General features: G+C 37.3%; 3 protein-coding genes across 11 annotated transcripts in view; 1 reads left to right on the top strand and 2 right to left on the bottom strand.

The window, feature by feature from the left end:
- Positions 1–477: 477 nt before the first annotated feature.
- On the bottom strand, positions 478–3,352 carry LOC128027141 (peptidyl-prolyl cis-trans isomerase D-like). Its single transcript, XM_052614443.1, has 4 exons — positions 3,196–3,352; positions 2,094–2,200; positions 1,494–1,682; positions 478–1,150 (listed from the first exon to the last, which is right to left on the bottom strand). The coding sequence occupies exons 2-4, from the start codon at positions 2,184–2,186 to the stop codon at positions 989–991; spliced, it is 444 nt and encodes a 147-aa protein (XP_052470403.1). The 5' UTR covers positions 2,187–2,200; positions 3,196–3,352; the 3' UTR covers positions 478–988.
- A 1,007-nt stretch (positions 3,353–4,359) lies between these two features.
- Positions 4,360–6,105, bottom strand: LOC128027060 (uncharacterized protein C4orf45). Its single transcript, XM_052614380.1, has 4 exons — positions 5,923–6,105; positions 5,486–5,705; positions 4,697–4,796; positions 4,360–4,562 (listed from the first exon to the last, which is right to left on the bottom strand). The coding sequence occupies exons 1-4, from the start codon at positions 6,002–6,004 to the stop codon at positions 4,512–4,514; spliced, it is 453 nt and encodes a 150-aa protein (XP_052470340.1). The 5' UTR covers positions 6,005–6,105; the 3' UTR covers positions 4,360–4,511.
- A 1,614-nt stretch (positions 6,106–7,719) lies between these two features.
- Positions 7,720–26,661, top strand: part of LOC128027564 (rap guanine nucleotide exchange factor 2) — a 101,734-nt gene continuing 82,792 nt past the window's right edge. For 8 of the 9 annotated variants that reach the window (XM_052615293.1, XM_052615291.1, XM_052615289.1 and 5 more), the window contains exon 1: positions 7,721–8,351. In XM_052615293.1, the coding sequence (XP_052471253.1) occupies positions 8,283–8,351 (69 nt within the window). In that variant the 5' untranslated portion in view covers positions 7,721–8,282. Of the gene's footprint in view, positions 8,352–26,661 lie in introns of all 9 variants that reach the window. The other variant, XM_052615288.1, reaches the window with a different exon arrangement.

Raw genomic sequence — 26,661 nt, 5'->3', positions numbered from 1 at the left:
TATGATTATTCGTAATCCATCCTTTTTTGAAGCCTGAAAGCTCCAATCCGATACTACCTACATGGAAAGAAAAAAGTCGTGCAGAATGCTGAACCTGAACCTGAGCTCTCCTGAACAACATGCTATAATAAATTACATCACAATCACCCAACAAACCAGAAGAAAATGCACTTCAGGTCGTTTCAAGAAATCTGAATCCATTTTAGCTGTTCCCTAAATAGATAGAGAGTGCATCTGGTGATCCAAAAATTGTAGCAACTGTGACCAGGTTATTTCAAGAGTGTTGAATATCTAAGATATGTCACTATAAAACAACTCAAGGCCCTTTGCTTCCTATATCCTCTAACACCGATGCAAGTGGACACGGTTCAGTCAGCTCAATGTCAAAAGGTCGAATGTTACCTCATCACAGCTCTCGATAGAGTCATGCCAGAGTTTCAGTTTGAGTTTGCAGGCGGCCGTGTTGAGAATGCAGCTCAGGGCTGTGAGCTCCAGCTTCTTTTGGGCGCTATCATCATCTAAGGTGTTGCCACAAATCTCTAGATACCTGTGGACCAAAATAGCCTTCAGTGACACTGCTGCGTTACAATGATGCACACGGACGTGCCGTAGTCACAGTGTGGTACAGCAACCCTCACTTTGGATTACACAGTTAGAAATCTTGCATATCAAACGGGTACTTACGAAGAAAACTCAGCTCTAACAGCATGTTTAAAAAGGTCTGACAAATTGAAATCAAGTGTGAAAAGCTGTCTCTTTAATGTCACGGTGCAAGCGTAATGTAAAAATGGGGCTTAATGGCAGACTTGACAAGTGTTTACTTGAGAGCTTTTGAATATTTCTTGACGGCCGACTCTCTGTTCTGAGCCTTGAAGAAGTTATTCCTGATGTTTTTCACGTCCTCTGCTACAGACAAGACTTTATTTGCCTAAAAAGAAAACGTCCAATTTTTTTTTTTTTTTTTTGCATTTTATGGAACAGGTGATATCTAGGATATATGCAAGTGAAAATACAGAAATATAATGACATCTTTAAAGTCCATGTCAGAGTCCTCGGGGAAGTCTGGGTATGTGTCTCCCGAGCCGTCATTCAGTGCAATGCTCCAGTCATCCCCTTCTTTATGTTCTCCACATTCAGCAATGATGCAGGGCTGAGAGAGAGACAGATATGACAATCATTACAATCAATCTAAATATTCAGTTGCTCAGTGGAATAAGGAAAATACTCCTTCTATTTCCCAATTGCAGAGAGAAATGGTCACACATAATGTCTTCTTTCAAAACACTTATCACTCTAAATCACGCTGGTTCACCTGTGCAGAACATGTGACAGACTACATTTCATGACTATTAAATCTTGATTAGGGTGACTAAATGCCTGTAAAAGAAAGATCATTGAAACAGCTGTCCTTCAGGACTGGTTAACATCTCTGTCGCTATATATTTCGAAGCATGAATGCAGATGTTGCAATGCCATGGAGTAGAAGTTGTCACCTTGACTGGATTGTCGTCCTTTGTTTCTATCTCCTCCAGCATCTTCACCACCCGCATTCCCTTCAGCACCTGGCCAAAGACAACATGTTTGCTGTCCAGGTGTGGTGTGGGAAACGTGGTTATAAAGAACTGTGAGCCATTCGTGTCGGTGCCGGGATTCGCCATGCTGAGCAGCCCTTCTCTGTCATGCTAGTGGGGGCAAAAGACAACCAGATTAATAAAGCACCACTTCATCTGACAAGAAAAACAGAAGGTTTATCTATTTCTTATTTGTTCCTCAGAGCAGACACCAGGAAATTAGTGAACGCCTCAGGGAGATAGATCAAGTGCAGTGTTTGCTTTATTTAATCTCCTAGCAATTTCTGAGCAATTACACAGATAGACGGCTTTGATTAATTAAAAGAAAAATTAAGAGAAAAATTACAATTCTGTCGGTAAATATGTACATCAAACAAGATTTGGCATCTGTTGGGGAGGTTGGTCTGACTAGAAACTTATCAAGATTTCCGAAATACATGAAACAACATGAGGGGGGCGTAAACGATGACTCTTCTTATTTTAGGGCGAACTATCCTTTACAGCAAAACAGCTCTGTAGTACCATAAGGTAAAAGTTTTCATCTTCAGACTTGTCCCTGTAGATGCTCTCTCCTCCCGTTCCGTCCTGATTCGAAAAATCTCCACCCATGACCATAAATTTCTTGATAACTGAGGGGTAAAAAAAGAAATGCATAAATATATTTGGGACCACTAGATGTATATATTATTGATCACTGAATATGGTTGTTTTATAAAAAGTGGACTTCCTGTTGTATGTCAGGTGCAACTTGTTGTAGTTTTAAATGTCTTAATATTTGGGTCTAAAGAAATTAATAAATAAAAACAAAGCTGCTTCATTTTACTTTTATAAATTATAATGCATATGGAATGCATATTCAGTAGATTATATAGTATTTAATATACTGGCACAAAGAGCATGGAAATTCTCTGCCGTTTTAGGGACCACATCAGCAAAAAGCTCAAACACAATACGGCTGACTGAAAAGAGATAAAAACAGCAGAAATGAATGATCAGATTACTTCAATGATCCTGGTTATATGCTGTAGATATTATATATTTTTACTGATGTTGTATTTGTACAATGACCTATGACCCTTTATGAACATTTTACATGCATGTAATCAAATCTTGCCAATCTGACCATACTGAGTTTGCTTTACATACTCAATAATAAAAACTTAAAATTTAATTAGCAAAGGAGTTACTATAAGAGTAGAAATGTGCAGAGCTGTAATCTTTTGTCTTATTTATTGCCTTTTTGTACAGGTAGTTTGTATTTTTGTTGTTATTTAATAATTCTACTGCTGACAAAAATAAAAGTATATATATATATATATATATATATATATATATATATATATATATATATATATATATATATATATATATAACCTATATATGCTGGGATATTTATGAAATATTCTGGTTAGAGAAATGGGGGGAAATTAAGAAAAAAATTTACTTTCTCATGTTCAAAAAAAAGTACACTCAACTATAATAAACTAATGAAAACGATTTTAACTTTGATTAATGTGACATTAATATTTTAGCCCATATCTTATGAATGAGACAGTGACGCATAAATATGACAGCAAGCACTGACTAACACTGCGCAATGCCAGCACAGGAGAATTCACACTACTTTTCTAATCTGTTGTCTCCATGGTTGAGTTCAGTTCATCTATTTCTTCCTGTCTTTCCTCTGAGCAAATAGAGGCATGTGTGCAGAACCAACACACAAGCATAGAGTCATTCAGCTTCATTCAAAATAAAACTAAAGATCCTGATCTCTTTCTACGTCAAAGAAAGGCTTGGCTACAGGAGTTGGATTGAACATTTTCTTTGATTTTGATAGGGAAAAGGGCTAGTTCGCCTGGACGGGTAAATGGAATTGGGACTGAAGCATAAGTGAGCGTGTTGCGCCCTCTACTGCTCTGGAGTCTAGAACACATTTTGTTTTTTACTACTGTTTATAATCAGATATTTCTGAAAACATTTTTAAAAATTAGGTACGTTTTTTTTTTTTTTTTTTTTTTTTCATATTTCATCTCTGCGTTATATGTCAACTTCACTTTAGTCTCACGGATATCCTATAACTTACATTTTTAATTAGATTATATATACTTTGTCAAGATTTATTTTATTTTATTTATTTTGCTGTTGTATAACCCCAAGCTAAAACATGGCTGCTGTCAAATAAATACCTCTGATTATAAATTATTTGAACCCAACCTGCACTGTTTGATTTAATAGAACATTTTATTTCAATTATATTTTTTATTCAATTACTGAACAATCAATGGTCTTTCTTCTATTTACATTAAACAAGACGCATTTGGCTAATAATTTGTACAAACCCAGGCTGGATTTTCCACAAAGAAGACTCTCAAAAAGTTTCAAACTTTAATGAAAAAGTGAGAATGGGAGCTGAACAAGGTCATATCTGTTTGTCTCAGAGTGTGCTGTGGACTATTATTAACTGGGATTGACCACTGATAAAGACACAGGGTCATATATAAACCTCTTTTAGCTGCAGGATTATTGCTTTCTAGTTCATATTAACTGTCCGGATATATATAGTGACCCTTGTTAAGAGGATTTGATCTTTATATTATTGAGACTTTACAAGCTCCTGACAATTTAAACAACCGATATGAGGTAAACAGCAAAGTGAATAAAGAAAGCAAGTTTGTTTCTTTACTTTTTTCCTAATGTTTGCATTCAATTGGGGATAAATCTTTTAGTACTACCCACAAATATAATGATTTAATGTATTAAAATACGTTTTTTTTTTTCATTGATAACATGGAGGCAAATGAACCAAGAAACGAACAGTGCAGCAAATAAAGACACATTTAATGTGGTTTAACAAAGAGTTGTTAAATTGGTATAATAAATTGTTTAATAAACACAAACCAGCATTCAGGAATCAGGTCATATTAAGCCTCACATCATATTTCAGAGCTGATCATCTGGTTGTGCTTTCTTGGTATGCACTGACTGTCTTTGCTTCAGATATGGAGAAGAAAAAAAGAGAGAAAATGTTGAGACAATATTCAGACACTGAATTCCAGTTTATTCTTAATTTAACAACCGGCAACCCAGCAGTGAGGCTGAGTGCGTATAATTAGCTTATATCTCACCTGGTTCAGCGGGAACAGTTTGTTGTCATCCTCGCTGTAGGCATCATGTGTGCTGTGGTTCCAAGCAAGCGTCCCGCAGGTCAGTTGAGACTGATTCTGCCTGTGTGCAAGCATTGAACTATTGATTACTAGAGAAGAAAAGCTTCCTCTCCATCTCTACACACTTCCTGCCAGTGAAACCCATCACCATCTACAGTAATAGGGGAGCTGCAGGTAATCTAACCCTTCCCTCCCTGGTTACTGGATCTCACCATGGGCTGTGAGTCACTTTGTCCAGCACAGCTGATTGAAATCTGTCAAGCTGATACAAAAGAGGCCAGCGGGATCATAATTCAGACACATCTTTGCAGATTTGTTAAAACATAACTGTTTTCTATTATCCTGTGATGGCAAAGCTGAATTTTCTGCAGTTTCACTGCGGTCTACAGTGTCACATGATCCTTTAGAAATCATCCTAATATGCTGATTTGCTGCTCAACGAATATTTGGAACATGAGATACATCTTACTGATCCCAAAACATTGAAAGGTAGTGTTTAGTTATATTTGTGTCTGCAAATATAATAAAGACAATTGGGGTTAGTTGATTTTTCATTTTTTACACCAATATTTCTCAGTCTTTTTCTGTATACACATATCGTCTTGGCTACAAACAGAATGCTTGTGAACATATTCATCCTTTTTGACCATAGAGAGAAAGAGAGAGAGAGAGAGAGAGATTGAATGGATTTTTACAATTTTTTTAGCCTAAATAAATTGTAAGCACATATGTAGCCTATACAATAATAACCTCATATTGTTTGCTGATCGTCTGTTGAGTGTGGTGGAGTACTGCAGACCCCAGCCCACATCTCCGACGAAGCAGTGTCTCGGTAACGGCGGGCTTGTGTGAGGTGGAGGCCGGAAGAGGTAGCTGAGATCACTCGTGGCATCTGGAGATAACGGGCCGACCCCAATGCTGTGGGGGAAAGAGTCCAACCTGGGGAGGAAATCTCCAATGCCGTCTGGACCTTCATGGTATCAACAAAGGATCACTACTCACATTCATAAACTTACTAATGATTAAATATCCCAGACAGCAAGCAGTTTCGGCCCAGGTCTGGCCCACATCTGGCCCACATGGATTTCATGCGGGCCAGATGTGGGCCGAATCTGGGCCAACACTGTTGCTGTCTGGGTATAGTTTCCCACTAAAATAGATTCAGAGTCGTTCCTGAAATACGTTACCTGTAAACAGTATTCTCTGTCCAGATGAACTCTGAGTTTCTGCTTGAGAAGGTGTAGTGTCCTGTTGAAACTTCTTCATCATCTTCACTTTCTTTAGGCTACCTTGGTCTAAAAACTGTTGCCAGATCTTTGAAATATCAATAAGCGGATCTCAGCACTGAAAAACAAGCCGTGGCCGGGAGGTCGCTCACGCGTCGTTGCCATGTTTGGTCTCCACGGAACAAGTGTTTAGTCGGGATGTAACAGTTTATTTATTAATCCAGTCAACACAGATTTTATTTAGTACATGTCTTATAAAATTAAAACAAATCACCTGATTTATAGTTTTCTTCTTGACATAATTTTTTTTTTTTATTAATTTAAGTAAAATTTATAATAAATAAATAGCCTACAGAAAAATAAAGCAGCCACTGATCTATAATATTGTTTCATTGGCAACCTAAAATAATTTTTGGTCCCATAAACTTAATAATGAAATAAATGTATTATAAAAACTTATAAATAAATTCAAACAATGTCTTTAAATTGCTTTTGTTAATATAAAAATATGGCTTTAATTGAGTCTCAAAATAAATGTTCGTTTATTTTAGAGTCGCCAACAGTCCAGAGATTTGCCAGATGACAGGAAATGTGTTACAGTTTTTAAGAAGTGCTAAAAAACATATCTTGCAACCATCACTCATTTTCTCGAAACCTTTATCACAAATCCAAATACTCAAACTAAATTCACAAAACCCCTGACTCTTCCATCAAAATTAAACAATCACTGCAAAACAATTTCACCTGTACTGAAAATCAGACAGGGCTCTCAGATCATACACACGTGAGTTACTATAATAAACACTACAGAGCATTCATTAGTCACTACAGAGGAAAAATGGAGAACACAGAACATTACAGAAAAACATATATTGTATTGAGTAAACTATTTGGCCATTTTGTTAAAAAGTATAATAACTGCAGCTGAGTAAGGTAAATATATTGTATACAGGCACACTGTAGTAGTATTGTGCTTAAAATTAAATATATTTAGCATACTGCAAAAATACTGCAGTCCAACTGCAAAAGCCAAAAATGTCAAATAAAACGCTATATGGATACATGTTACAGTAGCCTACACTCAAATACTGTAAGCTGTGCAATTGTAAAATCAGGGTCAATGAGAGATTCATTCTGTCTCACCATCATGTCTTTGTGCTTGAGTCCGGCCTGAGGACTCTGTCCACATCACAAGTAATGTTGTCTTTTTTGCTATACAGAGATAGAGAGAAAGAGATAAACTCTGGTCTGATAGATCCATTTACATTTATGCATTTAGCTGAGGCTTTTATCCAACTTACAGTGCATTCAAGCTATGCATTTAGATTTAGATTTATTTGAACCCACAACCTTTTGCGCTGCTAACGCAATGCTCTACCACTGAGCCACATGAACAGCCTTGATAACACTCTCTAAACCTGTTGACAACTGTTTTGTGTTTAACCTTTGCCGCTTGTGTTTAGTAGTTTGCAGCACAAATTCATCACAGTGTAAGTCCTTAAGTGAATGAAAATGTGCAAAAAAAAAGTTCCTTAAATTTGCAAACTGCCTGAACGTGTTTAAGGTTTAGCAGAAATAGTGCCTTGTTCGACAAATTGGTTTAAGCTAGCGATAATTGTGTTCAGAGATCGGGGTATAGGGTTTTAGCATTTTAGAAAAACAGGAATCCTGCAATACCATCTTCAGCCAGTGGATGGAGACAAAGCACTATGTGTTGTGGGTGACTTGTTCTGTGGGCGCGTTATTGTGCTGAATGGACTCGCCCATGAAACCTCTTGAGGCGGTCGGTCACCATGGTGGTGGCTTACAACAGCGAGCCCAGACGCAGACCATCCGTCGCGTTTACACGCTAAAACACTGTTTATAAATGCTTCCTTTGACCCTCCGCTGCTTTGCAAATGGCTTAAAATGGACACTCACCTAACGCATGGATTGCACATTGTTTTGAATTTGAGAACTGAAGAAGATGGAATAGCGAACAAGGGACAAAAACGGAATGCTGAAAAATGCAGTCGTCTGCGTAAATCATAGACGCTCCGCTTGCCTGCAAAACCTTTCGTTAACACAGAATCGAATTAACAAGTCCCAACATTTGACGCTTCAGTGGCTGGAATAGGAAGAGCAGACTGTCTGGTTTTGTAGGATTGGGACGAGGGACAGTAAGAGAGCTCCTGGCTTAGGTTGTGGCCTGGGGACAGGCTCTCCTCTGCAGTTGCTGCGACCTGAAAACGTTTTTGTACCACTAACGTTATAAAAAGCCACTTGAGAGACTCTCTTTGGATTATTTGACTTAACTGTTGTTCGCGACGGGTTTGAAAACCATGGCGTCCTATGTGGATAACAGTTTTCGGCAGGCGGTGATGGTGAATCCTTCAGACAGGACGCAACAGGTCAGAAAACAGTCTTTTAAATCATTCATTATGTGCACTGGTGGCTGTTAAATGTTACAGTATGCTGTGTTACTGCTGTTACCAGTATCACGTGCATGATGTGCTTCTCTTTCACAGTGGTGACAGTTCAACAGTTTTTTTTATTTAGTTTAAATAGCTTAGGATAAGCAGTGAAGTGAAACGCAATGGTATGAATTAATATGTATATATGTATATAATTGCCCCCAATCAGCTTATAATGCAGACATATGCATTTTCTCTTTACTGTTTTTGAAGTCTATTACATAAACATGAAGCAAACGGTTGTAAACTTTACATATTTCACAGCTACACGCCTTGTCAGCTCGGCTTTGCTTTGGAAACAGTTTAAAATGACATACAGCAGTGGTTTTGTGTGATTTGAGGCAGAACTGATGTTTAGTTATAGGGGTTAAGTGCAAAATATTAAGCTCTTGTGGTTTGAAAGGCGTTGCGATGACATTGTGTCTGTTTCGTATAACATTAGTCTCCACCCTTTTGCGTGGCTTAGCCGGTGTGACCGACAATTATTCGTTTTTCAGCAGGGCTGTCGATATATGCAAAAGTCGAGATGTATTTGCTGTTCAGTTTATGTTATTTTTGTTCCCCTGAAGTGTTTGTATTGTCTGTGATGGCTGTGAGAAGCTACGACAACTAATCGATAACGCGTCGGGCATTTAAAGTGACAGGCTGCTTTGTCAGACATAAAAGAAGCTATTCTTAATTTGATTTGCCCTCTATTTTTATGTTAGGTTACAATTTACGATATTAGTTTTATTTTCTTTTACCGAAAACCACCAAACCAGATCATTATTCTAAGTGCATCTGAGGTCATTGTTATCATAAAGTGGAAATAAATTATTCGTCTTTTGTTCGTGAAGGAAACCGTGTTTGAATAAATCACGATTCTCGGTGCGGCACAGAATGAACAAAACATTTCTTCAACAAAATAGATGAACATCACGAATGAACAGACAGTATGATGCGCATAAAATATTTGGGGGGTGCTACCAAAATAATTGATAATTGCTGGATGTGCATTCATTCAGTTATTGAAATATTGTGAGTTAATTTAGGTTGTTCACAAACAAAACCATTAAATAACAAAACAGTTAAATGCTCATTCACAGCCCCCACAGCAATGCTGTATATCTATATCTATAACTCTTTCTATAGTCAGTTTTTGAAAGCAGTCACAATTTCGGAGAGCGAAAAATTAGTCAGTGGATGGAAGTGAACATGAATGATTTGTTCACTTTAAAGATTTGTTCACAAACCAAACACCACCAATCAATACTAATGAAATAATGTGTCGGGGCACTTTAGGGTGAGAGGCTGTCAGAGAGAAAATAAGCGATAAGATTCTTCTTCCCTTCTGCTTAATTTGATTTAGCCCCCGGTTTTCCACTTTAATGGGTTACGAAGATTCTCCTAAAGATTATGTGTGTTTTGCTGAAAATATTGTAAGCAGCTCAGTCAGTGTATAAATCTTGAGTTCACTTTTATACATGAATAATAGCAAACCAGCCGGTCTGCTTCACATATGCATGCTATTAATCACACGATAATCTTATAATCTCACAAAGTTCCTGTTGTGTAGAAATAAACATGTTTGCTCATTAAGCCTTCTACATCAGATTGGGCTCCAAGATGTAACAAACTGATTGTTCCCCAATGAACTAAAATAATTATTTCACAGTCACATCTGCTCATGCTTTGAGTTGCTTGTACCTGGATTTAAGCATTACAGACAATCGAGGCACTTGAGGGTCAGTATGGTATTCATTAGTGAATGCAACTCTGTGCAGCTGCATATCCTAGAGATTACGTGATATTCCATGTCTGCTCCCATTGATTGATGAAGCCTTTAAACCATCTCGGGTCACTTCAGAGTTGGCCTTTATTCAGCTATCCCAATACTTCGGCCTGAGCGTCCAGCATGCATGTATGTGAAACCCCTGAAACCAAAATGCACCACACCTTAAGTTCACAATTGAAACAGTTACTTGCATGTTCACAGAATATAGCATGATGTAATCTCAGTCAGTTCATGCTGACTGAAAGAAGCTGTTCTATGAAGTGGGCTATAAGACATCCTTTAAGTGTAAAGATTTTTTTTAGGGAATGTCACTGGCTATTCTAATGGAGCTTGAAGCTCATTATGGCTTAATGGCAAAAACCTCAGTGCTTTGCATTAACTTGCTGATGGTTGGTGTAGATCTTAATGGGACAATTCCCCAGTTGGTATAGGCGATGTGGGGGAATACTGGCTTCTACAGCCTTTGGGATGGTATTTTCAAAAGCAGATGATATGCAGGGGTCAAGGAGACCATAAACAGCCTGATGAGACTTTTTGCAGAGGGCACATCTCTTATTGTTCCTAAAAGCCACATAGTGAGTATTAGGTAAACGAACAAGCTAAATATAATCCTTGACAAATCCAGGAGATTTGGCTGTTTTCTTTTTCTCTGATGCCAACAAACTGGTCATCCTGGACTGATGGTTTCCTTCCAGGCAGACTCCTTCCTTCCTTTCACAGTGAGAGGAAGTGCATCAGAGGGTTGTAAGAGCTGGACAGAGCTTAAGAAATCCTTTTTCTTGTTTGTTAAAAAAACAAATCTTTTTAATCTTTACTAATGAAGCTATGTTTATATACATGTGAGTCAGTGAGCTGCTGGTGTCTTCTGAATTCTTTTAAGAGCAGAGGCATATGGTTGAATCTTTGTCAAGGATCGCTTAGATTATGCCTGTTAAAAAATATTGGTAACACTTTAGATAAGGGAACACATATTCAGCGTTAATTAAGAGTTTGCCCTCAACAAACTCCTAGTTTGGTGCTTATTAATAGTTTGTTAGTTTAGGTATTGGGTTGGGTTAAATTATCTAATATATGGTCATGCAGAATAAGGCATCATTATGTACTTTATAAGTGCTAATAAACAGCCAATATTCTAGTAATATGCATGCTAACAATCTACTAGTTAATAGTTAGAACTGGTCCTTAAAATAAACATCTCATTACAGCAATGCGAAAGTTGTGATATATTTTTATTTACAAAACCATTAAATCTTATAAAATGTTTCTGGCCATCCTCGCTGCCTAAACATGGTTTTGTCTGCTTTTCTCTGTTTCTGATTATTACATATCATTGTCTTAGTCTTCTTTGCCAAGTGAAGTCACGTGATGAATGGGAGTCATTGTCTTGACAGAAGTGCTTGGACACATACTGTACATACATAAACGTATGCAAACAAAGAATGGTTTCAATGATATCTCCGTTTACAGAGGAAGAATAGACAGACTGGCTGGAGAACATAAACAAATGATGACAACTGTCGCGTTAATACCAGATCATGTGGCACGTCTTGCTTCTCCTCTGTCATTGACTTCTGAGATAGACCCTGCTTGGCTTATGTTAAAATCGGCCAGCCACTGGGTTCTTTTGTTTCTTCAAAAGCAAAATATGAGGAATGGCTGAAGTGGGAATATCACTAAAGTATTTGGAAGGCAAAATAATTGTTTTCACTAGAGCCTTCCACTCCAGTTACTGGACCAACAGCATTTGACTCTGTGCGTCCTTTTTAGTTTTGGTAGAAGAGTCTAATAAGCTCATCCAGTGACATGGAATGCAATATTTGAATGCTCCAGTGGTTATCACGTGGTTAATTTAATAACAAACTTTTAAAAAAGGCTCATCACAAGCTACAGTTCGTCACATTTGTGTTTTACCTGTTATGCGCTAGTTGTCTGCTAATGGAAATTCTTCTACTGTTCAAAGGTAAGAGGCCCAATTGCTTGCTTCTGAGATTTTGCAGAGAAATAGACTGCTTGTAGAATATTGATAAGAGTTATGAAAAACCACACCTGCTTGTTTAGTGACTTTTGTTCTGATCATATCATTCTGCTTTCCAACTAGATTCTACTCAATGATTCTGGTTCCTCATCAATTCCATTAACTGTATTGCTTTATTTCCAGCTGGACTTGATGTAAGTTACAGTAAGAACAGCTCTGACCCGATAGTGTTAGTGAGTCACTAGACCGATTCAAACCCAAATGGCTTGTGCCACACGAATGGCTTGTGAATCATTTTGACTTTTTTTGTTGTTGTATGCAATCAGTGAAAACTGAACGCCATGAAAATTCCTTTCCAGTATTATTAATAAATATATGAAAAAGAACCATTTCTTGACTCTCAATTCTGTTTCCAACATCCTTAATACAAGCTCAAGTCGAAACAAGAGTGAAATGGGGTCATTCATGAATATGAATGGGTGTCTTGGGGTGTAGGGAGAGATTTAAATACACTACTTGGGCATGAGTAGTGGTTGGCGGCCCATGTCCCTTCTGGTGGTTCTTTTGATCCTAGGATTGGGCTTCTTGTGTCAGAGGAGACTCATCCTCATCCACGCTTACAGCGGATCTCTTTGATCTTCTCTCCTCTGATCCATTTGTTAGGATCTCTTTCTGTGATCTTCCTCTATGGATGAAACCTCTCACTCTGAAGCTGCAGACAAAATGCACAGAGATCTCTGAATATATCTCATGATATAGCTTTCCACATTATGATAATTGTGATATGCACATCATGCTTTACTTAGTATAAGTATTGCTATTGTTACTGCTCATATTTAAGCTAAGCTAAGGGTTTTCCAAAACTCTTAAAGGTCAGTTTACCCAAAAATGTAAAGACACTTATGTTGTTCTGTCTTCTGTTGAAGAAAAAGATTGAAGAATATCGGTAACCAACTAGTTGACTGTAGCCAATGACTTGATAGTATGGATGACCTCTTTTTTTTTTTTTTTTTTGTAAGTGTGTTCAACCGAAGAATGAAACCTATAAGGGACTGAAACAACTTGAGGGTGAATGATGACAGAATTTGTATTTCTGTTAGAACCCTCCCTTTCCTGAACTGTGAACATATCTCAGGTGCTTGTACACTGTTTTTAATTATTAACAGTAAGGTAATTGTAATGTTTTTGAGATTAATTTAGTTCGTTGTTGCTTGTGGGATCCTTCAATGAGGTATGGCAGTACAGCTCAGTGCATTGGTGGTTGTGTACTGTGTTTTTTTATTCTATTATTGCTTATATCTCCCATAGGACTCTAACAAACAAAAAGCCCAGACAAACCTTCAGTTGCATGACAGAAATGTCAAGGCTGCAGAAATTTTAGTGCATCTCTCAAACACATAGCAGCAGTTACCAAAGACATTCTGTCTGATAGAAAGAAAGAAGGAAAACATGCAGACAGATTTCAAGGGTGCTGATGGTACAATGCCACCGTGTATTGAAATAGCTAGTCTGCTCTGGGTAAAAGTGGCCTGATGGCAACTAATCTGGGACTAGCTCCTCTGAAATTAAATCCTGGCTATGTGTATTAGTGGAGAAACTACACAACTGGTCTGAGATCAGTGTTTAAAGGTAGCTTTAACTGTAGTAATCCTGCCTGTCCTATACCATGTTAGCAACGGTGAATGTAGACCAACACATTAGCTGATTAATTACCTGATTATCTGCAGTGTGCTAAGGTTTGTTTACAAAAGCTCCCTTCTTTCAGTATGTAGGCCAGTGTCCACAAACGTGATATCCAATCTGATTTGTCCTGTATTTTGTGTGTGTGTGTGTGTGTGTGTATGTATATATATATAAATAACGCGTTAACTAAGATTAATTAATTACAGAAAAAAAAATTCCGCATTTTTAATAACTTATTTTTGCACCGCGGAACCTTTCTCACTGGATGAGTGTCGCCGGACCGATTATACTGAAGCACCAACTAGCGTTCGCATATCACTGAAGCACATCGAGCCTCAAGTATCACCTCAACGCAAAACATATAGCAGCTAGCGTGGACTTTACACTTTATGTTGAACTATGTATTATTTTGTTGGTGCAACAGTTTATGTTGAACTCTTTATTGTTTTGGCCAAGGTTATTGAGAGCTGGACTTAGTATGTTATGGCCTCTGAAGCAACAGAGAGATGTTTTCTAATAGTCAGTGTTTACAATGTTCTGAATGTAATTGACAGTATTGTGTTTTACTTAAAAAACACTTTACAGAAGGTTCCAGCACCTATAAGCTTCCTGAATTTCTGAAATGTACGATTTCTAAATTGTTTCTAAATATGCTATTGCTACACTTCATGGCAAAAATTGCACTGGTCTGCTAGACTTGGTTGAACAAAAATAAACAATATTTTGTTGCTTAAGCTTATGTATTCAGTCATTATTCAATGGTATACTATAAATCCATGTGAAAAAAAATTACTTCTCACTATTCTCAGGTCAAATATTTATATGCGATTAAAATGCGATTAATTTCAATTAATTAATTACAAAGCCTCTAATTAATTAGATTATTTTTTTTAATCGAGTCCCGGCCCTAATATATATATATGTGTGTGTGTGTGTGTATGTATATATGTATGTATATGTGAAATGTGGTTAGTCACATTTTCAGTGTCATTACAAGTGCCAAGAACTAACAATGACACACCACTGGTGCTAACTAATCCAGAATAATCAAATTCTTACTGAAATCTCTGATGGTTTGACTTTTATTCTACCCTCTTGCATGGGGATGGAAGAGCTGTGTTGTACCTTGGGTGATTGTTCACCTGGGATGAACCTATGGGTGGGTTCTTCATGTGATGTCAGTCTTCTAGTATCCAGACTAGACAGACTGATTTTCCCAGGTGCACCTTAGATTGGTGAAATGATGCCTCACCTCAGCTCACCAGGTTTAGAGCAGCTTCTCGTCAGCTCTGCTCTTCATTTCTGTAAGCTGAGATAATGTGTACTTTTGTTTGCCTCATGGACACTGATGGCAGAAACTGTTACAGATGAGTTCGAGGTACATTTACACAGTAGTACAGCATTTAGCTGGGGCTTATAGGGGCTTGTTAAGGGGTGAACAGTATGTCCAAAATACATACCTGGATATAGCAAAACTTTGTAGTAATGTCTAGTAAAATCCAAATGCTTTCGTTTTTATTTTCTGGCATGAGTGCAAGAACAGCTATTTCACATTTATGCTACAAATCAAAAGTTTAGGGACAAATAAATGCTGTTCTTTTGAACGTCCTGTTCATCAGAGAATAAAAAAATAAGTTGATTTTAAATTTCATGGCATCAGCACATCTCAAGTTGTGACAAGGCCATGTTTACCACTGTGTGGCATCCCCTCTTCTTTTAATAACAGTCTGCAAACGTCTGATGACTGAGGAGATGATTTGGTCAAGTTTAGGAATAGGTATGTTGTCCCATTCTTGTCTAATACAGCCTTCTAGTTGCTCAGTTGTCTTTGTCGAATCTTCCTCTTTATGATGTGCCAAATGTTTTCTATGGGTGAAAGATCTGGACTGCAGGCTGGCCATTTCAGTATACTGATCCTTCTTCTATGCAGCCATGATTTTGTAATTGATGCAGCATGTGGTCTGGCATTGTCATTTTGGAAAATACAAGGTCTTCTCTGAAAGAGTCGAAGTCTGGATGGTAGCATATGTTGTTCTAGAACTTGGATATATCTTTTAGCATTGATGGTGCCTTTCCAGATGTGTAAGCTGCCCATGCCACACACACTCATGCAACCTCATACCATCAGAGATACAGGTTTCTGAACTGAGCGCTGATAACAACTTGGGTTGTCCTTATCCTCTTTAGTCTGGATAACATGGCGTCCCAGTTTTCCAAAAAGAACTTCAAATTTTGATTTGTCTGACCACAGAACAGTTTTCCACTTTGCCACAGTCCATTTTAAATGAGCTTTGGCCCAGAGAAAACGCCTGCACTTCTGTATCATGTTTAGATATGGCTTATTTTTTGACCTATAGAGTTTTAGCCAGCAATGACAAATGACACGGTGGATTGTGTTCACCGACAATGTTTTATGGAAGTATTCCTGAGCCCATGTTGTGATTTCCATTACAGTAGCGTGTGATGCAGTGTGATGCAGTGCCATCTAAGGGCCCGAAGATCACGAGCATCCAGTATGGTTTTCCAGCCGTGACCCCTACGCACAGAGATTGTTCCAGATTCTCTGAATCTTTGGATGATATTAGGCACTATAGATGATGATAACTTTAAAATGTTTGTAATTTTCTCAGAGAAACTCTTTTGGATATTGCTCCACTATTTTTCGCTGCAGCACTGGGGGAATTGGTGATCCTCTGCCCATCTTGACTTCTGAGAGACACTGCCACTCTGAGAGGCTCTTTTTATACCCAATCATATTGCCAGCTGGCCTAATAAGTTGCAAATTGGTCCTCCAGCTGTTCCTTATATGTACATTTACCTTTTCTGGCCTCTTGTTGCTACCTGTCCCAACTTTTTTGGAATGTGTAGCTCTCATGAAATCCAAAATGAGCCAATATTTGGCACAAAATGACTCACTTGCAACATTTGAAATGTTATCTATATTCTATTGTGAATAAAATATAAGTTTATGAGATTTGTAAATTATTCCATTCCTGTTTTACTCACAAATTGTACAGTGTCCCAACTTTTTTGGAATCGGGTTTGTATTAAACAACAGTATTAAGGAGCACGTCTGTTTTCAGCATTGATGATAATAAGAAATGTTTCATGAGCAGAAAAGCAGTGTATTAGACTGATTTGTGAAGAGTCACGTGACACTGAAGACTAGAGTAATGGCTGCATCATAGGAACAGATAACATGGTAAACTATATTTCACTGCATTTCTTATCAAATAAATGCTGTCTTGGTGAGACACATTCTTTTTCAAAGCATTACAAAATCTGACCCTTAACTTTTGAACAATCTATATAACACGAGGTAAAAATGACTCATTAGGTAACTCAAATAGGAAGCCTAATGCATTGGATATGATTGAAGCCGCTTGCACTATGTCTTTTCTGGAAATTTGATGAAGCTTAAAATGAGAATTTTGAAAGGTAGCTGGATCAGGGTGACTTTTTTGCATCCGTTTTCCCACCGTTCTGACAAATCACTCTATATGAGGACAGAAAGGTGGCCTACACAGCTAGATGGATCTTTTTGTGCTAAGTATCAGCAGCATCCTGCTTGCATGGTTCCTTCTGTGCACCTTTTTTTTGCTTGTTTTCTAGCTTAAAGATAATGTGACACTAAGTTAGTGGTCTAAGATCTTGTTTGGTAAGCTTTGCCCTGTCACACTAAGCATTATTGTGTGCCTATTTTTGTCCTAATCCCCTATGTCTAATAAAACCAATTAGCTTAAGCCCATCTTCACTGGCCTGTTTGTATTTGATCAGTAGAAAGCTTTGAACTAGGTTAGGAACAGGCGAGCAGAAAAGCCCTCCTGTTGGCCCCGTCACAAACCTCTGCTGTGTACGTAATCCAGATTTTCTTTACAATAGCAGCTCATAATCATCCGCACAGTGACAAGGTCCACCGCTAATATCTCAGAACTGAAAGCTCTCCAGTAGCAGCTGATAAATCCCGGATATGAGTGTTTATGGCATGTGATTAAGTAGTAAAGGCTCACTCGTTGTTTAAAGCTGTTTGTTTTATTCATACGCTCTGTTATATCACCTTACGCTATCGTATTACACATCTGTGATTATCGGCTTTTGCTCATGACTGCCATCTCTGCTTCCTGATACATGGGCGTCCGAGCGCAATTGTAGACGTGTCCACCTCACACTGCGCTTTTGTGTCAAGAGCATATTGTTCTTTAGCATAATCACCAGTGATGTCTAATGGATAGCTTTTTAAATCTGCATCAGTGTTCGTTTGGCATAATGCTAATGAGAGCCGCTTGTGGTTGTAGTAAGAGCGAAATAGGGCAGCTTTTCATTGGGACGGACCCCTCCTTGTGTGGGCCCCCTCAGCTTTGTGTCACCAGTTCGGTTTCAGTACAGTGGACCCCTGGGGAAATCAACCAGCGCTTGTCACAAATAATCAGCATCATTGTAATTATTCTGTCATGTTGAGGAGTTACTTACTGTACTCCACTTGGACTTGTTCAGTAGGAAACATTAAAGTTTAAAGGCTATTTTAGCGAAAATGACATTTACGTAACCAAGACAGACATTATTAATGAAGTCAAGGCAGGTTTTGATATGTGTGAGTTACAAAAGGAGAATATTAGCAGCATGTTTATACTTCTTTTTCCCATTTATTGACTGGAGGCTGTCAAAATCCAAAATGCACTGTAAAAATGATAAAATGCACCATAAAACTAATACTTGTGTTCAATATACTATGTCTTCTGAAGCCTTTTGAAAGCTAAGAAACAGATGAAAATGCATGTTTTCTCAAGTAAAAATCTCAAAAGTGCAATTGAGATTCAAGAGCTACTTCTAGATTTATTTTTCTTTTATAATATGTGTTGTTTTTTCCCTTTTTTAAGATTTTTAGCTTGACAGTCTCTGGTTGTGATGTGTTGTGAATGTCCTTCAGAATTTCTCTTTTCGTGTTCCACTCAAGAGAAAGTCAAACAGTTTGGAAGAACATGAGATGGTAAATTAAAGTCCAAACTGTTTCTTTAAATTTGAGTGATTAATGAAATTATTGAATGTATCAATGTTGTTTTTAAATTCTAAATAGTTCCCATAAGCTAGACAGGTCCTTAAAAAAGCTCCAGGGAAACAGTGACATCAGTTTCCCTTTTTAAATTCAATTGTGGGCCAACATCCCGAGGATGCAGTCTGAAATAGCATGATGTGTTCTTCAGACACCTTCGCTGCAGGCTTCCAGGGTGCTATTACACGATTACTGTGTAAACAGGAAAGTGAGCACTTTGTTGACTAATTAAGGGAACAATTGGAAATGAGGGAAACCACTCAACAACAACAAAATATGTTCATAGCCAACTGTAGTACAATTCCTTTGTTTTGCTCAGTTCTTCGAAAACAGCTTTATATAGTGCATGCATTATATAAAGGTTGCAACATTTCCTAATCCAGTTCATGACAATGAAGTTGATACTAAAAAGAAATAAAGAAGTACATAAAAATAAGCAGTCAGTGTGCGTGCAAAATTATTGGTCAATACTGAGTTGTGTTCACCTGGTTATTTGAGTCTCGAGTCTTTCACCATTTTTATGTATTAAAAGAATAATTTTAAAAGAATGCCTTTTGTGAATTGGTTTGTTTTAAAGACAGATTAAACTATTTTACTAGTTGAGTTTATTTATAAACATACTTTTGTTATTTAATGTTACTTTCATGATGCTGTTGCTTATAATAAATACTGTTATATATTAAAATAAGTTGTATAGATTTTAAAGAATGATTTGTTTGTGAAACCTACATCATTAGTCCTTTTAATTCTTTACATTTTTATATCACTTTTCTAGGCACTCAAAGCGCTTACATATATAGTTGAATAGAGGTGGAAGCATGCAAATGTGTGTTTATATTCCTTTCTCTTTCCTGAACAATGTCGCATTGAAAACAACAACCACAGGCTGGTTTTCACAACGCCGCCATACCTCATAAGCAAATTTGTTTCCAGTCTACATCTGTGCTGCTCTGCATTTTCAGGATACATTGCCGCACAACGCTTTAGTTAGTCCAGAGTTTTCTTTTACAAGTATTTCTCCTCCAATTTATATTCTGTGGCTCACTGTGTTCAGAGGAGGAGCACTGTGGACCCCACAGACCTAAAATATGCAGCCAAATACTTTGAATGCTCAGAAAAGCAGCTCTTTGTCTCCGAGTTCCCCAGCAACCGAGTGGACTAGAAGAGAGAAAGAATTCAGTTGATCCACTATTGTCATTGCCTAAACATGGGCCAGTAGTGGTAGAGATTTTTCTCTTGAAGAGTTGAAGGGTGTGGGGAAAGGAGCTCAGCTGAAAAGACTGGCTCGGAAACAACACTGTTGACGCAACACTGTACGAAGCCCTTGGCTCCTAACTAAGACTCGCTCCCCTCCGCTGCCCGGGATGTGCTACATCATCAGAACTCAGCCGAGTTACGTTGTTCCGCTTGTGTCAGCATCGCTGATTGTTCATTTAATTGTCGGGGGAGAGAAAGAACAGCGTGCCCTTCCGTATCTCAAGTCCGTTTTATCCAATTATCCCATCTGCTATATGTTGATGAAGTTATGTGTCAGAAGAGCACAGCGATGATGTGTCTGAAACAAAGGACCTTACAGAGCCCTTCCACATTAGGATGTGTATTAATTTGTGCAGAATCTTATTCTTTAGTCAGTTTTTTTTTTTGGTTTCTCACCTTTATTTTTTCCTCAGTGTTGTTAACTCACAGCTAAAATTATTACAAATGGTTTTCTTTAATTGAATAAAATATAAAAATAAGATTCAAAATGTAAAAGAAAAAAGAAAAATACAGAAAATAAAGCTGCAAAAAAATAAAAAATAAATAAAAATATTAAACCAAAAACTAAAAAAACTAAAAATTAATCAAATTAAAATTAAAATAAAAGCTGAAATATAAAAATAAAAGCAAAATATTCAAAATATTAATACATACTGAGATAACACTATATATTTCTTCATAACATCACAACTTCTGTTGTCCAAGTTGATGGTGACTGAAATAATATAAAATCTATTATAAATAATAAAAAAATAAACCTTAATGAAATAAGTCTATGTATCTCATTATATTCTAGATCTTCTGAAGTCATACACTAGCTTTGTAAAGATAATTATTACACAAATTATTATTATTTATAATAATAAAACATTATTATTGAAAACCAGCTTAAAATTTGGTCTTTTCCTCAAACAAAACTATTAGAAGTCTTGGAATATAGGCATGTGTCATGTAGGTGGCTTTTATTGCACTTTTATAGTATTCTATTGTTATTTTTGGAGCTTAGGATGGAGTAAACGTACTATTAAGACAGAAAATATAACCTGGTGCAAGAACAACATTAGGATGGTTTTCTTTTTTTAGATGAACTGTCCCTTTAAAAAGTTCAAAAATGTGCTTTTATCTCTCCTCTCTTCTTGAGCGGATCTTGCCAAGATAAATCTTTGAACACCGTTATGTAATATGACGGGTAGGAATAGAAATCTTTGAGTTGTTTGACGCTGAGCGAGCATGTGCACTTCTGCTGGATGTTTGGCATTAATCCCAGTCGAGGAGTGCTGTGGTGTGGTTGAGTGTTGGTTTTTAGAGCTCCTCGTTGTTTGAACCGTTATGTAGGACCATCTATCAGTGTGGTTTCGGGCCACTGGGACAGATCTCGCTTTGTGTTACAGTGCCTTATCACTGATGAAAGGGCACAGATAATGTCTTTCTAATGTGATCTGGCCATAAGTTTTCCAGCATCAGTTCAGTTCTTGTTTTGCAGCAGAAAAATAAACGTCCACTTTATTAGACATAAATGTGACCACGGGAAATTTTTATTTTCATGACATTTTATTAACCGTCAGTCAGCGATTGCGCGCACACACACACACACACACACACACGATAAGGCTGAAGTTCTCTAACATGTCAGACCGTGATAGTAACACTGTAGAATAGGGAACACATTATAGTCATTATTGACTTATTCTTTTCCCTGAATAAACTCCTAATTTGCTGCTTATTATTATCTAGTAAGATAGTTGTTAAGTTTAGGTATTGGCTTGGGTTAAGGGATCTAGAATATGGTCATGCAGAATAAGGCATCAAAATGTATTTTATAAGTATTAATAAACAGCCAATATTCTATTAATATGCTTATTATGCATACTATTTACATATTGGCTGTTTATTAATAATTCTTAAAATAAAGTATTTGCACTGTGATGTTTTTATTTATTTTTTTACTTTCCACTTTCTATATCAGGTTTGTGTGCTAACTCTGTTCTTTGTCTCACTGCATGACATTTATTAAAATCTCCTCATTTGAATTCTTCTCTTCATCTTTCTCACTTGATCTGATCCAGGAAAGCTCCTGGAAACAGTGAAATAATAATGAAGGCAGCTAGTCATTGATGTAACGCTAGTTCAAAAGAATGCTGGGAGCAAAAAGTCTTGTTTTTGGAAGGAGGCGTTTTAACAGCACATCTTCTCATCGCCGTCCTCGCTGGCTTCCGCCTCCTTGTTCTGCATTATTTAACGCGTATGTTCTGCTGCGTGATGATGGTGATGCTCACAGATGTCTGGCCCATTAATGAGACACTTTCTTTGCTGTTCTGTCAAAGATTGATGTGGTTACGGTAGTTTACTGACAGAGAAATATTTTCTTTTTTTAACAATTAAACATCGAATGGTTTTAACATCTGTGACTGCATATTTTTGGATGATCCAGTAAATTTTGCTGTAATAATGCTTTGTTTAGTGAAAGGTACTTCTAATTGCATCTTATTTGAAACTTTATGGCCACAAACCAAAAGATATGATTGGTGATAAGATACGAATGAAATGTCATGGACTAAAATGGCTCCAAATGTGGATAAAAAGAACAGTTTAAAATATAGTTGAGAATCAGCATATCATCCCAAATATTAAAACAAGTTTTGGATGTTTCAAATGAAGCTGAAATATAAATGTAAATATTTAATGAAATGTTGCCTTTAACTGAAACAACTTTAAGTACCAAAATTATTAACTGAAATAAATCAAACACTAAAAATAAAATTATTTAGAAATATATAAAAAACTAATAATAAAAAACACAAACTTATTTAAATGAAAATATAACCTTAATTAGTTTAATCAAAAACCTTAATTTCTTTTCGACTGAAAAAATAAATATGTAATCATGGATGACATGGGGGTAAGTAAATTATCAGGAAATATTTATTTGAAAGTGAATTTATCATTTGCGTAAATTCTCTTCTTGTTAAACCAAAATAAGTGTAACTGGATTATTTTTTTAAATATCCATGTATAATCCATATTTCTTTGTTGCTTTCACATGTATGGGTTACGTAAATCAGTCCTGCCCTCTAACAGCCACATATGCACTGGTTAAAAAAAAGCAGATTCGTCTGTCGTTCATGTGTCATATTAAAGAGGCAGGTTTAAAAATTTGAGACCATTATTTCATATGTTTTTGCTTGCAGCTTCATCCTTATGAATATTGCTAGGTTGTCAGCATAATACATGAATACTGAGCATGCATTTCTGTTCATCACAGCTGTACGTACAATAGTAAGGGATCTCAGAAAAGTGTTTTCAGCAGACACAGCATCCAGACATGGTAGCTGCTTCAGCTGTGTCTCAGAACGACTCTTGACTCGACAGTGAAGTGGACAGACTGTTAATTATTCACACGTATTTACAGCATGAATAATGCAGCCTCTGGCAGGACCAGCTCTCCAGTCGCTAGCGCTGCACTAACGGCGCGGGAACAAACACAGCTCGAAAGGTGTTGACTCGACAGCAGGAGGTGTTCGAGCAGAACTGAGACCTAGCACCGTCTGCCTTGTCATCACTTCCTGTTTTTGTCTCTCTTATAGGCCATTGCGAGATATTTATTTCAGTTTTCCCATTTCCTTTCAATCATTAGTGCATGCTTTCAAAAGAAACGCATCCTAGCGGTATATGTACACCCCATTTAAGGGGTTGGATGAAACCCAGATCAGTTTCAGCATCTGATGTGTCAGTGTACCAGCTGCTTGGTTGTCAGAATAAATGTCTGTAGACTGCTGCAGTTTAATCACACATGCTACACAGAAAAGCTCGCCTCCTGCTGATTTACTTTCACATAGACTGACAAGGCCGGTGTGTTTATTCCCGTGAATTACACATTTTGACAGACGAGGACAGTGTGTGTTTAAGGGTATTTCTATATGAAATTGGATGCAGTGTATGTGAAGATGATAAAAAAAAAAAAAAAAAAAAAAAAATCTTTTTGACTCCCACTCAACTTCAACTCTGTGTGCCAAGGTTTTTTTTTTTTTTTTGTGAGAAAATGTTTCTTTTTGTAATTTTTTACTTAGAAGCGGCAAATTTTGGCAAATGATCTGAAAATGTCAATTATAAACTAGTGGTTATCAACAAGGGGTCTGGGGGCCAATAGGGGGCCTCAGCAAACTTCCATTGTGGGCACCGAAAAGTCTTAAAATAATTTACATTTAGTTATATCTAAATTATCAAAAAAAAAAAAGAAAAAGAAAAAAAAGTAGACATATCAGGTTACATAGAAGTGCCTTCAAATGTTGCTTCAGACAAAGGGCATTGGAGTCAGAAAGGTCAGTTATAAACAGCTATACCAGCTAATATTTAGCTGTTTTGAGATTATAAGCATGACCAATAACTGTGTACTCTTAACTTATTAAGAAAAGTGATAGTGCCTCCTAGTGTCATTTTCAAAATCTTGTCTATATATAATAAGCAAATTACTGAACAAATGTGTAAAATAAGGGCATTGTTGCAGTTCATGCTTTGTCATTAGATTGCTTTGTATTTGAACTGGCATAGTACAGTCAAACTGCCACACCACTGTAGATACTAGCATCAAGATTTGAAAAACCCATGTTCGTTGAGCTGGCCACATATATTTGGTTGATATGTGATGGCTAGCAGGCTGTTAATATTCATGAATGACACACCGCGGAAGATGATGTCATTGAAGCCTGCATCTGATTAGCATTAGCAGTTAGCATAAATACACCCTCAGTGATTAAGCTCTTCACAGCGCAGCTTTTTTTCCACACCAGTGAACATTTATTGTTAGACCTCTCCAAACTGAGAAATTTTGCCACTTTAAAGCTGAAGTCACTCATGACAGTCTGCCTGTAAGGCAGCAGTGGTGTCTGGAGTGCTTCTGTCTTTTTTATTTGCTTGATGCGACTCTCTGCTTTTGTTCTTATAGGATTAGAGCTGCCAGTTAAAGACATGATGCTAAGCCCATTCACATGCTTCCAGCTTTCCTCTTTCTGAGCTGCATTTGACTACATGGGTTCATGGCGAGGTTTTTACATTGGCAGTTTAATCTGTTGTTTAGCATCGGATATGCACACTGGGGACAGCATTGAGGAAATATTAAATGTCACCAGATCAATGAACGGTTTAGATGTAGCCTGCCTCAAGCATACAAAAATAGGTTTGTTGACACCATTATGAAGTGTATCATTCTGTCTTTACATTGTTGGATATATTTTGAAAATTTATCTTGACAGCTGTAACCATAACTGTTGGGACCAAGCCGGCTGTCGCTGACTGTATATTCAGTTGCTAATGCTAGTGACCTTGTTTTTGTTTGTAAAGACTCCACCTGGTGCTATATGCTGTTCTACGGATAAAAATACCCTTAAGAGCCGCACTGTCAATAGGGTCTCAAGGACAGTGCAGTGTGAGCACAGTTGGCTCGGGGAACCCAATGACACACTCTTAAATGCTACACTGAGTGATCTATAGGTTGGCATGTGCCCCCGTGGTAATTATAATGCTGACCCGGCTTAACAATGCATACTCGAGACCTCACATTAACATAGCTGTCTGATCATAAAGACGTGCCGCATTTCCCTTTGTTCTTATTCTTTGCGGTATATTTTTGCAATGCAGACCAGTGGTTTCTCTTTTGGATGCAGTACAGGGAATGTTGCCATACTTCTTGAGACTTGAGACAAATAGCAGTAACACCCTCTTTAGAGAGCCACGCATGACCTCACGGTTCACTTTGGCTGTCTAGTTGACAAATCACTTTAGGCTAATTAAAATGTGCAGACCTTTTTTTTTTTTTTTTTGCTTGTCCAAGTTCGCTTCCCTTGCTAATTATTTTTTTGCTCTTGGTCTGGTTAATTTACACACACCTGTGTGAGCTTTTATTTATCTATGTAGACAGATTTTTGGGCATTTTGTGATTTTTATGAGCAATTTCTGAGTGAAAAATGTTTTTATACCAGACGTTTTCAATGTAGTGGATAGTGCATGTTCTATTAATGATAAAAAATTAAAGCCAATAATACAAATAATAATAATAATAGTAGTAATAATAAAGTGGGGATGTCACGCGACAGAACCGTAGAACACTGACAAGCTACTCAGTATCGCGTTCATTATTGCAGATGAATCACCTTCGATAATGAACGCGATATTGCGTAGCTTGTCAGTGTGAAAATAGATTTTGCAGCAAGTTTTTTTTTTTTTCTTTCAGTGTACCGTTTCTCTGTGTATGTGTTGCTTGTGTCTATGGTCTTGAGAGATCTTCATATATCTGTTTCACTTCTATAAGACAGGCCATCGCTTCATCATATGTTTATCATCCCAGGAATCTCGATCATTCCCCACAGCCACAAGCTACACAGCCTTTCCTCTGTCATGGGATCTGTGTCCACTGGGCCCCCTGCCTCCATTTGCTAGCCCTGTGACAGAAAGAGGTTAGTTGAAGCGCTCAGTCTGGGTCAAGGCTGACCTTCAGGACAGGCACCGTGTGTCC

This window comes from Carassius gibelio, chromosome A14 (assembly GCF_023724105.1).
Source record: "Carassius gibelio isolate Cgi1373 ecotype wild population from Czech Republic chromosome A14, carGib1.2-hapl.c, whole genome shotgun sequence".
Lineage (NCBI taxonomy): Eukaryota > Metazoa > Chordata > Actinopteri > Cypriniformes > Cyprinidae > Carassius > Carassius gibelio.
Note: the sequence above shows the minus strand (reverse complement) of the source record. Positions and strands in the feature narration are given on the sequence as shown.